This window comes from Anopheles arabiensis, chromosome 2 (assembly GCF_016920715.1).
Source record: "Anopheles arabiensis isolate DONGOLA chromosome 2, AaraD3, whole genome shotgun sequence".
NCBI lineage: Eukaryota > Metazoa > Arthropoda > Insecta > Diptera > Culicidae > Anopheles > Anopheles arabiensis.
Window position 1 is genome coordinate 14,109,454 of NC_053517.1, and position 14,289 is coordinate 14,123,742.

The 14,289-nt window shown below is 46.8% G+C and overlaps 1 protein-coding gene across 4 annotated transcripts in view; it reads right to left on the bottom strand.

The window, feature by feature from the left end:
- LOC120898811 (serine-rich adhesin for platelets) overlaps positions 1-14,289 on the bottom strand; it is a 155,737-nt gene that overhangs the window by 29,110 nt on the left and 112,338 nt on the right. For all 4 annotated transcript variants that reach the window (XM_040305176.1, XM_040305174.1, XM_040305175.1 and 1 more), the window contains exon 5: positions 6,632-7,011. In XM_040305176.1, the coding sequence (XP_040161110.1) occupies positions 6,632-7,011 (380 nt within the window). The remainder of the gene's footprint in view (positions 1-6,631; positions 7,012-14,289) is intronic.

Here is a 14,289-nt window from a genome sequence, read left to right on the forward strand (position 1 = left end):
CCCTTGCTGCTATAAAAGGACGAATCTCTCCTTCGCCCGCTTCGCTTTTTACTCTGACGTTTACTGGCGCTACGCGGAGGACATCAACAGCAAGCGACGATGATGATGGTGGCGTTTCCCAGGGCGTGTACAAACGGGAGGGCGTTCAGTTTCTCATTTTATTTTTATTAGTTCATTAACTGTCTTGGTTTCGCCGGCCGAAGGTCGAGGCGAGGAATCTATCCGCTCACAGTGCCACAGCCCGAAGAGTCCGAGCATTATTTGATGCTCTATCAACCGTAATTACTACTATCCCAACCAGCAACCCGGTTCCATCCCTCCTCCCCTGCTGCAGTGAGCTGTGCGAAGCCCATTTTCACAATGGCCGACCGACGGGCTACCAATCTTGCAAGCCACATCGCCCACCCCGAGGGAAGAATGGCAAAGGGATAATCGTTAGTTCAAGAATTAGCACCGAAGGGAACGTTGGACGTGGGGTTGGATGGTGAGGGTGCCGCACTTCAGTAGACAATAAAAATCCAAGTTCAGAGAGAATCGCATTCCGCACCCTCACCAGTCGCAGCGAGAGAAGGTCGCAGACGCAACGTGCGAAGCGGGAAGATGAAACCGCACTTACAAATGACACACTTCCGGCTCTTGCCGGCTAAAAGGTGGGAGGAAGTTTTAATTTATGTCGAAGCAATTTCCACCGCAACCTCACCGTGCTCATTTCAGCGGAAGCGTCGGATGTGGTGCCGTGGCTCCGGCGAAGCAGCGTTTTCTGCTGTACCGCCTTAGTTAAGAGGATAAGAAGGTGTATGTGTGTGTGTGTGTGTGTGCTTTTTTATTTCTCACCTTCCGTCCCTTCTGCTTCCTTTTGTTCGAGCGCGTATGAGCGCACAAGCCATTCATTACGGTGAAGCATGTAGTACATGCAATATGCCGGCAGCGCAAAATGTTCTTTTAAGTGAAGGTTTTGCAAAGCGGCTTAACGCCCCTAGACGCTGTGAACAGATTGCTCACACGGCACCATTGATTAAAGCGATGCGGATGCGGGTGGCGAAGAAGAGGGATGGTGGCGCGGTGCCTCATTTGCCGGAAGGCGTCTCGCTTTATCTCATTTCGAGTGCACGAAAATCCCGTGAAATATGAGGCCCAAGCGTCGATTAACGAGTCGGGCAAACATGTGGGTTTAGGGATCGGTCGGTGTTTACTGCCGTCGTCACTCGGTTCGCTCGACGACGGTCAAAGTTGTTACATACGAATAGGAAAGGTGCTTTGAGTGGAGGTTGAAAGCATTAGGAATTGTAATTAAGAGTGTGAGATGTGTGTGTTAATCATGTACAATCGACCGCGCAATACCGTTTCAGTTGTCGAACTGACGGGTAAAATGGCTGTCTTGTACAATACATGTTACTTTCAATCAGATTTTGTTACACAAATTGCATAGCTTTAGGCGGTTAGTGCGAAAGTTACGTTGAGCTATTGCGTTTCAAGCTAGTACTTCTTCACAAGACTGAACGGATTGTGGTCTTATAAACAGCAGCGCTGAAAAACTAGCATCATTAGCAAATCGTTTTTTCCAACAAGAGAAAGTATAAAAATGCAGAATATGGCCCTAATCGATATCAAAAGATTCCAGCAGTTGCACACAGTTCGAATGGCCCCGAAGGCTCCCAGCGGCGGCACGGAGAGAAGGCACGCAAGGAATAGTTCGCTAAATCGAAGAAACTTTTGCGCCAAAGAATTGCTTTCAGTCTTTTCCCTTTTTTGTGCCCCTTCCTTACCACCTACATGGCTCGCAATATCTGTTAATGAGATTTTAATTTCGCTTCTGCTTTGTTTTACTGTAGCTTCCACAGGCGGCAAGATGTTATCGTTGCCTTAACCTTCACCGTTCGCCGATCATTAAAGACCAACCGGAAATCGCCGCAAGCGGTATTGGTTGCTCTTTGCCTCTTTGCCAGAGATACCAGGACATTAAGGATCGAAGCGGCGTTGTGCATTTGGAATGGTTTCAGCATGGCTTGTCTTTATGCAAGGCGTTCTAACCGACCAAACTCTTTAAGTAACGCCCAAACGCTTTATGATAAATGGCAACATTTGAACAGTTTTCCATCCTAACGACCCACGGATCGCGACCCTTTTCGGCTGATCGGTACAGCAAAATTGTCTTCATTATAGAGCGCCAAGTAGAGGCCATGGCTGGCAGTGAATGGGAGCTTTAACAACGACAAAAAAGAAGGATGGCCGATACAACCGGCACAAAAACGGGCCGGCAGCTGCAACCCGCCGGAACGATACAGGGCGCCCCGATAACAAATTGAGCTTAATAGGAACAAGTGCCAAAGTTCAGTTCGCTCTTCCACCCTTCGCTTCATGCCTCCCTTCCCCTGGAGAAAGGGGCGAATGGTTTATCTCGTTAAGTGCAGCCACGCGAAGCAAAGCACAGCGCACCGGCAACGGATCCTTGATGGCTGCCCCCATTCGGCCGGATGCGCCGGACTGTCCGGGCAGCTAACATCCCCGGACCCCGGACCCGGAGGGCCGTTCGTTTCACGTGCAAATTAATGGCCCTCAATTGCTAGTGATCTATTGAGTGCGCTCCGGAAAGGAAAATCCTTATTAATCTCGAGTCCTTTTTTCTCCGCTGCCCGGCTGCCCAGCTCGGCCGACCGAAGCAATCGCCGCCGTCGTCAGGGATACTCGGACGGACGGAGCGGGCAAACGAGACGGAGGATTTGGATTTAACAAGTTGCCTTTCATCATCAAAGGAGCGCTGTGTGCTGAAGGACAGTAATTTCGCAAAGAAATTGGCACCCCGTGACGAAAGAGAGAGAGAGAGAGAGAGAGAGAGAAAAGCGAGCGAGCAGCTGGGCGGATTGGCCGTTCCATTCAGCATTGGACGCCATAAAGTGGGGGTGTATTTTTGTGTCCGGTTGGTTTCGTCGTTCCGTTTCCGCCGGCTTGTCATAAAGTTACAAATGAGCTACCTGCCGATTAGATTTTGCTTTCAACGGGAACGACGCCCGGAACGGTCAGGTGCACTTTGAAAGGGTTAGTATCGATGGGTGCGAGGGACGGCGAGGGATGGCGAGGGGCCGAAGCAGGCACAACGATGCGGAAAAACGGCGCTAGGGCAGTGGAAGAAGTCTGAGATGAAGATTTATAGTTTATTACTTCATTCAGGGGACTAAACTCAGCATCTACTAGAAATGCTATCGTCTTTTGGAACACTTTGGAGGATTTTCGGAGATATTGAATCATTTGGAATTCTTTTCGCTACTCTACAACAAATTTGTTAGAAAACGTTAGTTGCTGATGTCAACCTCTGTTGAAGTGAGGATGGTTCTTAAATATGACTTGCATTATTTTCTCAATAGCTAGCGAAATAGGAGATATTGAGCTTCATACAAGTGTGTTTCTTTTATATTTTTAAACCCTTACTTTAGTTTGCTAGACCTACTACTTTTCTTATAGGAAAAGAAACAACAAGCTAAAAGGATTTCCCGATTGGCTGCAAGCGCTTCTGGCTGTGATGCTGCTCACAGGCGGGCCAACTTTATTTTCACGCCAAAACCCAACCGAGTTGATTAATGGAGGAAAATTCGTTTTGATTTAACCTTGAAGCGTGGCCCCAGGACCAAACACAGGGCGAAGGCCAGGCGATTCCATGAACCGTTTCCAAAATAGAAGGGCCAAAAAAGTTAATCAAAAGGGTTGGTGTCGAGCCTTTCGAAAAAAGGGGGAAATAAGTAAAAAAACGCTTGGAAATCGCTTGGTTTGCAAATTGAGAAAAAGGTATAGAGAAGGGAGCAAGGGACGGAAAATTGTTTTCCCATCCCTCTTGCTTGCTACAACTTAAGATAACGAATTGGATAACGAATATCAACTAGCACCGTACCATGCGAGGTTAACGTGCGGATGGTAGGGCAGCAACGTTCTTGTAAAAGCTGGATCTACATTTCACTTAATCTTATCGCCTAAAAGCTTTCACTGTAATTACTGTTGAGGAATTGGCTCGGATGCTCTTTTCTGCTAATAGCCTCCCAACATACAAACAAACACATTCACACACACACACCCACGCACGCATGTAGGAAACAATTGAAACAGCAGCATGAAAACAAATCTCGGCTAATCTTCTTCAACCTGCCCGGCCCCGTGCCTGCGATGTATGCAATTAGAATCGTTTGCATTATTGAAAATTTGTTTTGAAATTCCTGCTCAATTTAATGGCATGCTGGGCGTGGGCATCCCTTGATAGCTTGCTTGATAGCCGCACCATCCATCGCCGGTTTTTCCTTCCTCGCTAGGGCGAAGATTCCCCTTCCAAGAAAGAACGTGTTTACTGCACCATCTTTTTAATGAACATCTTTTTGATCTGTTGAATGTTTACCGGTCGGTGTCTGCCAGGCCGCGTCGAGCGCGGCAAGTCGTTAACGGGCGAAGGGTGTGTGTGCAGGCGGACGGTGAAAACAAGATGGATATCGTTATCATGCCCTAGCGCAAATAGCCGTCCTTGTGCGCCGTCGCTCGCCCTTCCCGGGGCGATAGAAGCCAGGAGAGGTGAAGCAAAAAATAAATGAAATACAAATAAAAAGTATCGCCCCGCAAACGCTCAAACGCACCGGAAAAGAAAATACTTTGCTTTGAAGTTCTCGTCTATCGTCGCTATCATTTTTCCGGCTAAGATGGATTTGCGGCGCCCGGTACGACCCTCACCACCCACTTGGCTTGATGGTCTTAGGCGCGCTGCTAAAGATCGTACCGCCGGATACGAGAGCCAAATAAAATCAGGACGAAATTTCACCATCACCGTCAGCAGGGCAGGGAATCGGGCTTCTGCCACCGCGATGAGCATCTCCATTACGGAAATGTCATGCGTTTTCTTCCATTTCTACCCGCCCCTTTTCCTTGATCGAATCCCGGCTGTGTGCCCAGGTAGGGTCTGTGTTTGGGGTGAGCTCGATCATACCGAGCGGTATCGGGTGTGCGCTACACATGGCATCTGGAGCATACACCACACTCGGAAGCGTTCATTTCCAGACAGTCAAGCACGGAGGAAAGCGGCTAAAGTGAATTTTCGCTCCATCTCCTTGCTGCCATCAGCGTAATGACACAAACAAACACACACACGCAAGGCCATCTCCCGTCAGCAAAACGGTTACATCGAGCGGCGAGGGCTGAGGGAAAATATTTGCAAAGAACTTTGGTTCCTTTTCTTAAACGATTTTCATATTCAACCGAGCACTTTCGCTGCTAGGCTAACATGGTGGAGGGGGGGGGGAAGCTTGCTTCCTTCTTTAGCGAAACCGCGAATGCCTCACAGTGCCACAACCCCTTTGCGTTGCGCAACCGTCTGCCGCGAACGGGACGCTAAGGCGGAAGAAAAATTAACGACACGGCATGTGAAACGGAAACCCGGCTCGTTTCCGGGTTTTCCGATTTGCATTTGCGGTGCAGTTTGGGGGAAGTATCGAAGTGTCTTGATTTTGGGGCTTAGCATTTTCTTTAGCGCGTTTTATTTTCGATTGTTTGATTGGAGGCTGTTGAGTATGATTGTATTTTGGAGGCTTTCTAGATACATAAAAATTTAAGAAAAAGATGACATATGAGTAAACAGTAGTTTTCTGATTTGAATTATTTCACCAATTAGAACGATCACAGCCGCGGACGCTTCAAAGAAAGCAAATTATACGCCCAAATGTATGCAATGCGCATGTTAATGTGTCACTTTTGTCCCTTTTATGCTATTAATAACGCTTCCACTGTGGTTGCTTCACGCGTTACTTGCCTAACCGTACTCAACATACATCAACCATCGTCCATACCCGACTACAGCATACGAAACGTTCAAATAGCAACGCTTTTCTAAATGAGCGCCATTCTGTGTGTGCACTCGCTCGCTCATCATAGCAAAAGCGTCACGACCCAAAAGCAGGATTTACGCTCGAGCTGCAAATGAAAAAGATTCTTTTCCCTGGCACCCGGCTGCCGCTCGTACCGTACATTCGCTGTTCAGCAATCCGCACCAATGAAAGCCGTTTACGTTCCGATCCGCTTTTCTCGATGGCACGTAGGAGAAAATTAAATAAATAGCGTTCGCTCGCTGGAACCGAAATTAAGGCAACCGATGGGTTCTGTTTTCTTGTGTGCCAGTGGTGGCGCACTGCTATCACCGGCGATGCATACACGTGCGCTCACGTAGAGAGGAGTGTGCGCCGATGCGCTTCGATGTGAGTGCTGGCAAAGGATTTGCTCGATGTTGAACAGGGCTTTTGAATAGGGCGCCGTGTATACGTTTGCTCGCAACATTTAGCTTTTGCTGGCACATTGCGCCGGCGAGGAAATAGCATTTATGCATTTCATTAGAAGTTATTTGATTCAATTGTTTGCCATCAGAGGTGCTTCTTGGAAGTAGAGGATCAAACCGTTGCGCACTGAACAATCCCCGCGTATAGGACGATTGTTTAAAACATATGCATTGTTTGAACATGTTTTATGTAGCGTTTAGCAGGGGTTAAAAAAGTATGTTGAAAAATATTGATCGTAAGTCAATTCACTGCTCCAAAACAGTAATCTGTTTTCATTTCAAATAAATCAATAAATAGACTGCCGTTTCGGGTTCGTTGTTACCCGCCACACTTACCTGACACTGTTGCGGTCCGTGCCGGGTCGGTGATACCGTCTTGGGTCGCGGTTTCTTCGCCAGTCCGCTCAGCGAGACGGGGGAGGCAGCCGCCGACGGTGACGACGATGCGCTGCTGCTGCTGCCTCCACCGAAACCGCCCGACGCCGTCTCGGCCCGACCGACCGTCGTAAGGATGAGGCTGGTTGGGCTGGCGGCGGTCGCAATGGTACCGCCGCTTCCTCCGGGCGAGCTTTTCACGGTCACCATCGTGGTGCCGTGGTGCAAGATGGCCGTCGACGAGGGAGACAGGTTGCTGCTGCCGATGCTACTGGTGGGCGTGAGGCTGGTCGGGTGCAGGTTGGTGGTTGTGCTCGTTTTTTCCGCGGTTGATTTCGGCCCTGAAATGAACCACAGCGAGAGGGATAAAGAAATCGGAAACGATAGAAAGAAATCCGATCAATATCAGGTTGACTTTTCGATACGCTTTGAGGCGCAAACAAGCAGCATCAAACGGTGCAGGAAAAGGAGGAGACGTACACCGGAAGACTTGCTTTGCAATGGAGTTACTATCGAAATGAGATTTCCTAATCCTTCTTCGTTCGATTCGGACTACCTCACGGTCGCCCTGGTGTGACACTCCGCTTTAAGCACTGGAAGCTTGGGCAAGGATTTAGATTGCGTCTGTCGGATTAGCTCTCGTTTGCGTTTGCTTCGTAGTTGCAAGGATTTAGCGAAGAAAAAATCAACTAGTGAGCCAATCGAAGGGCGTACGCTGCTCGAAAGAACCTTCTACCACTTGCTAGGTCGGAACGAATAAAGGGCATCGAGTTTGCCAGAGGCAGAAGGACAGGGACAGAGTAAAAAGTATCGAAAACTGAAAAAAACCCCACCACTTTGATGTCGGTGTGCTTCAGATGCTCGTAGTTGCGAAGGAATTTATCCGGATTAGGGATAATTGAACGGAATGCAATAAGGATGCATCGAGCGCTGCGATCGAGTTGGCATGATTTGTCCCATTTGTGTGTTCGTGCGGCATACGATTGCATTGCAAATGTATGTATCTGTGTGTTTGTGTGTGTCTGTGTGTGTGTGGTCGGTAATCCAAATTAATTTCGGTCAGCAACAGTAGTGGGATGGGTCGAGAGAGCGAGTGGAACGTCCATGACTAGCACACCAGTTGAAAGCTTTCCGGTAATTAATGAAGCAAATGAAAGCAACACGGGCTGAAAGCAAGAATGTAGGGTGGAGGGGGGGATGGCATATTGCAGCTTTCCCATTGAATACACACCGACAAAGATTACAGCCGGATCAGCCCTTTCAACCCTTCATTAGGGTACGAGCCGATCGGTAGGGGTCTCTTTTCGATTTTGACCTTAGCAAATTGTTTCGCCATTTGAAACACGATTTAATTAGAGTCGGTGATGGCAAAAGGACAGTAATTGTGATGTTTGATGTATGTAGCAAAATAGACCGTACGATCTAGGAGCAGCATCGAAATTGCAAACAACCATATAACAAGGCAAAAAGTAGTGATCATATTATACTAATAGAGTCTATTTGCAAAGATTTTTGCATACCTTTAGGCGGGTAATTATATTTCAATGGAGAAGCTTTATAAAATAAAACACTATCTCCACTTTATAAAACTAGATTTTGCCTGTTCCATTAATTAATGAGGCCAAAGTCCAAACATTTCCTATAGTCTGTTGCCCACTTAATGTAATGTAATTTTATTTCATTTACTTATGAATTATTATGCGTTATTATGACTGCGACCAAACTATCATTTTCAAAAAGTTCTTTACAACTTCAAACAATATTGCTGAGAAAAGAATTTAAAGTTTCTTTTGAAAAAAAAAAACCAAAACTAAAATCACACTCAGAAATGTACAAACTTGGTCGTATCTAGTGACTTTACTTTCATCTACCACTACAATCCTACCAACGTTTCACGCTGCCGATTGCCACCATTTTGCGCACGGTTGCAATTGCGAAAAACTCCCACTCGCAAACAATGGCAGCGCGGGGTTAGCAGCTCGCCTTTTTTGCCAGACTCTAAGCCCTTCTGCTTTGAAGCTTTTCCACTCGTTAGTTTAACTGAATTGGCTCCGTTTTTCCGTTATTTATATTGATGCTGCTAGTCTGACCGATAGTTCATGTTTCTCTTTTTTTCTTCTTCTTCTCCTTCTAAACCGTTCCACGGCACATCCCCACCCAGCTCTGGCCGGGATCTCTACCGGCTAAACGAGAGAAATTCGAATAGCAATAGCAAAGCATCTCGCCCTACAGGAGAAGGCAACAACCTGCTGGGGGAGAGTGTTTGATGGAGGATGGCGCATTCACCGTGCACAACCCTGTGTTGACGTGTATTTATTTATCGTTAAAAATGGCAGTATTCAAACCCGCCCGAATGTATGCCGTTTTTGCTCGCCGTTGTCGTTGTTGTTGCTATTGCTTTTTCATCCCAACTCCGTACCGTACCGTAGCGACTTTCGGTGCTTTTTTCTCGCATTCTCTGTCGCCGTTTTTGCCAGTGCGCTCGGTAAGGGTTCCCCGGGTTAACAAAACCATCTGCGATGATAGAATCAGGTAGATGGCAGCACTGGGCAGAGAGAACGATTTTACCCATTGTGCTGATTGGATAACTGGAGGAAAAGGGCTCTGCGCAGATATCCTTGGCTAAGACTCTTGTGTATGCCACGCTCTGGCGCATAGTTTCCATCCTCTCGCCAGTCCAGCTTCTTCCCACTGCACACTCGCTGCTAGTAGCTCGAGATAAAAGCAAAATGGGACACACACAATCGATTTTTTGGCGAGTGAGTGAGTGTGGGTGTGTGTTAAAAGTGCGAAAAAGGATACTATTTTGTTCTGCATCGTTGGTGGCACTAGGTTACGTTTATTGTGCCACATGGTACGGTACGGTTGTGCTTGTGCTGCGCGGGAGACGTGATCCACGTACAAATGGGAAGCGGTAAGCGCGTAAAGTGATATTTTCGTTAGGGTAGGACATACGAGCAGCGTATCCAGCTGGTTTAAGGAATGGTTAGTGACGACTAAAAATGTTTTTCCCATGCGCAGGAACAGTACGGTATGCTAGCGTGTCGACTATGTTGGCGAACGACTATGGTAACTTCGGTATGATGTACAACGAAACAGTATTACAATATGCCGGGAAACGAGTGGTGAGGCAAGTGTGCAGTATTGTTTTATACGAGTATTAGCATCGAAACGCTGCCAAACGAATGGCTGTTTGTATGAATGGTAGTGTCTATTTATGGGTTACATGGATTGAAATAAACTGTTGCCTAAGGAGATTTCACAATAAAATTTAGGGACTTAGTGTTCCAGGCGTAGGTAGTAGTAAAGTAATCTACAACAAAAAGAGGGGGACAAGGGTTTCATACAAGTTCTTACCAACGTTGACAAATTCGCCTGAATATATGCAATTTACATGTCAAAGCGAGATTAACACAATTGCGTTCAGAGTCAATGTGCCTGTGCAAAACTGTGTTGTCTAACTGACACATTATCATGCGGCTGCGGATGTTTAAGCAGAATTTCAACAGGCTTTTCATGTATTAGCTTTTGCTAAAACAAATTAAACACTGTAATGAGTATGAGGTTACGTCATGTAAAATAATTAGAACCACACAAACCCCAATCACCCGAGTTCTAGCAAATCAACCGTCAGCGTATGCTTTGTTAGATAAAAAGTCAATAATTAAATTCCGTCACAGGCAGTTCGCCACTCGCCCATCACCGCCCAAAGGCCAATCCTGCCCGCGTGTGTGTGTGTTTTTCACAGCCCCGGAGAGCTTTTCACATGAGCTCCATAGAATCTGGTTGAGCAGCACCGGCAGTGACCCAGAGCGTTGATTATGAAGCCAGCGCTAGTCAATGTGTCCATGCATACACACACACATACACATACTGGGAAGCAAATACGCTCCGAGCGCGTTCACTATTTATATTTATGAGCATAAATCCTGCAGCAAAAGGTCCCGCAGCGCTAATGAACCGGTCCCAAACGTCAATCACCGTGACATTTAACATTTCATGTTCATTAAAGCGGAAGAAGTGGAAGTGGTTGAGGGTTGAGCGGGTGGTAGGGAGGGCGGCATTGGTTTGCATCCCGGACCATCCGAGAGCCATCCGTTGACCACGTGTGTTTGCACCGAGTGTGCAGAGAGCAGCGATGCAAATGCGCTTGCTCACGTATCATCTCATGCCATTTTCCTCTTTCCTGCATCCCACCCGTTGCCACCATCACTCCACAGTTCCTCCGCAACCAATGACCTTTCCGAGGGTGTGGGGGAGAATGGTCCTCCACTGCACCCGTGTGCAGCAGCGGGGAGGAAATCTGTGTCATTAATTTCTTGTCCATTTTCCCACAACCATAGGTGGTGGTCGGCAACCCGAAGGGTTATTATCTTCCGCCCGATCGAGACCAGGCAGGATGACAACATTCAAGTGAGGCGGGCGTTCTCCGGCCAGAACAGGGCGACCTTGCGACCGAGCAAATGGTGGGAAAATGAATGCAATGATAATCATTAAATCCTGGGCCTATGCTCGGATGCGACGATGGCATGCTGGCCAGCAACGGAATATCGCCTACTTACCCCCCACTTCCACCACCCAAAAACCACACGAACGGACGGTCGAACTGTACCACGAGGGGCCACAACGCAGCCGCAAGGCTTGCTTTTATAATTTCGCAAAACTAGATAGATAAATATAAAATGCAAATAGTACACACATTGCATGTAAATATGCATGAGGTTGCTTTAAAGCGGCTCAGCGGCCGAAACGATGCGATGTGTTATGAGCGATGATGGAATGAGGGGAAAAGGGAGCGGGGAAGGGATAGGCCGTACCGGGTACCGGGATCCGGAAACCATTTCACATTCGTACTTCAACGGCCGCAGCACATGTGCATGCGGTGTGTGCGGGAGCAAAGCGGGATACATTTTAACTGAGCCGAAGCGAACGATCACAGTGCAGGACAATGGTGAAGTGACACTTGAGAAAGATGACTAATATGTGTAAATAAAAATAAATCGATTGTAAATAAAGTGCTAAGTGCATTTAAAGTTACCAAAAAACACACTCTTGAACTAAAAATTAATTAAAAAATATTTACTCGATTGTATAACAACTGACACCATAAATTGAAACTCAATTAAGCTCTTGCCTAGAAAATTGCCCCCTTTGAGGGGCGGTTTTTAGGGGAGCTGATTTATCTCCTCGGGGGGGCACTGGCTACGTTTCCGGGACACACACACACTGTATCCGGGAGTGTGCATGCGCCTGTTACAACCGACCACAGACACATATCTATTGTTGGTTAGCACAATTACACTGTGTCCAGCTCGTGCGGGCGGGCGTACGTGTAGCCAAAGTTTACTTTACCATCGGTTCGATACGGTGCAGAAGGTGGACTGTATGGGGGGCAGAACCGTGTGCACATGTGCACGATAGGCAACGACGTAGCAAACGCAACGTAACGCAAAAAATATACCCTGAACAAACAGGCTGGAATTTGTCCGTGATGCTACGGTTTCACGAGAGAGAGAGAGAGAGAGTGGCAATGAAGAGGAGTGAAGAGGGAGCATGGTGTGTACGGCACCGGTTACCATCCCCGGGACCCCGGACGGGAGAACGGCCAGACACAAGAAAGCATACCGTCCGGCGGGAGTCCGATATCAAAGCTCATGTGCATGCACATAAATATGCTTTAAAACCATAAAACCTAGCTGAAAAGTTTATGCACTGCTGGTACATGGTGGGTGGGGCACGGTTGCCTATCCGTACGGCACTCGATGGTGCACATAGTCACACACACACACCCACACACACATAGATACTCATCCTTTTGGTCCGTTGATAAGGACCGTTAGCGAAATGTTGCTCGGACTATAACAGGTTCGAAGCGTTTAGGTACGGAATGGAAGCTGTGTGTCTGTGTGTGAGTGTGTATGTGTGTTTTTTGCTGTTGTTCATTCTCTTCCCCTTTCCCTGTGACCCGTAACGGAGATATGCAGAGTTATTTCAATAAATTTATGTTCTGGTGTGTACCGTACTGGGGCGGTATGCTCCCATGTGCTCCCATCCCCTGTCCCACCCATCTGTCCCTCACTCTGTTTGTTAGAAAGCGATGCCCGCAGCGGACAGTGTGCGAAGCTGGGCTTGATCAATTTTTTATCGATAATTTTACAAAACAGTGCAGGACGAGATAAGGAAAAAGAGAGAGGGAGAGAGAGAGAGAGAGAGACCAAACCACCGAGCAATGAAAACGTAAAAATAAAAACGAGACAGTCTTTTTTGTATGAATTTCGCATGAGTGCGGGAAAAATCTCTCCCAGAACCGGGCACGGGGATAGGATATTGAATAATCATGAAACATGAGCCCGGCGAGTGCATAAACATTCAATGCAGCGATGTGGTGGATGCGGAGCGAGGGAAAAGCGTACATCACAAAGAACCCGATGACGATGTTCAGTGTACGCCATCGGGCGCGTACTCATGTTTTGCCCTTTTTCCCCGCGTTTCTAGCGATGCAATACGATTGTGAGCGTTTGAAGGGTGGCGTGGAAGCTGTGCAAACTAATGAGCATGGTTTTTGTGCAGTTAATCTAGCACGAATTGAAACCTTCTAATAATAGGAGTAGAACAGTTCATGTTTCGAAATTTACATTAAAAAAACATGATCAATACTTGCGCCATCCTATTGGTATGGTTTTTGGAACAACAAGGCAATTGCACACGAAACAATTCAGGAGAAAAATCCCAATTTTCATAAAACAAACTACAAGGAACACCCATATCGACTAGTTGTTTGGGTAAACCGTTTTTTTCTCTTCCGTTTAATAACACAAAACGTAACGAACCGAGCACTTGGCTCGTACGAACATCGAAAAAGCTTTGCCTAAATAATTTAATCCTGGTCAGGGCGCCAGCAATCGAACTAGCTACAGATACTTTAGAACCAGTTGCAGCGTAGTGCAGTGTCACTGATTTTCATTGTTCATTAGCTTTTGGGTTTTGATTTACCCATCGTGGGAAGTTGAGTGTTTGGAGGGTTTACGAAAGAGATTAGTTTCATAAAACAACAGCACCAACAGGTTGTTCGGTGTAGCTGAGGATGGGATTATTGTCTCTGGATGAAACACGTTTAGTGTGAGGGACTTGAAAAGTTTTTCAGACGCTGCGAGGGAATGCGTGGTACATTTATTGATTACTGGGATGAATATTTTCATTTAATAAAAAAAGAAGCAAAACTGTTGAAGAGTACGTAACGGTGAGTGGTCAAACTTAGGTGGGTATCCAAAAACACTCTTTCAAAATCAAGTAAAGGCATAATATAAATGTTCGGTACATGTACTATTATTATAACTCAAGTAAACAAAGATAATTTAATACGCACATGAAGTAACAATACAGGCAATTGAACTACAATAATGACTAACAACCATACTTAATCAACATCAGCCTTACACTGGCCTATATTGACAAGTAGTGAAGTGCTATTTGGAGTGCATCCACGACTCCGATCCGACTCCGGCTATTATTAGTCCGATTCCGACCTCGGCGAAATCCGAACCACTAGTTCCGCCCGAAGTCGGAGTCGTCCAGATTCGTTGGAAGTCACGCGGTATCGTTTGGAATCGTCCGGAGTC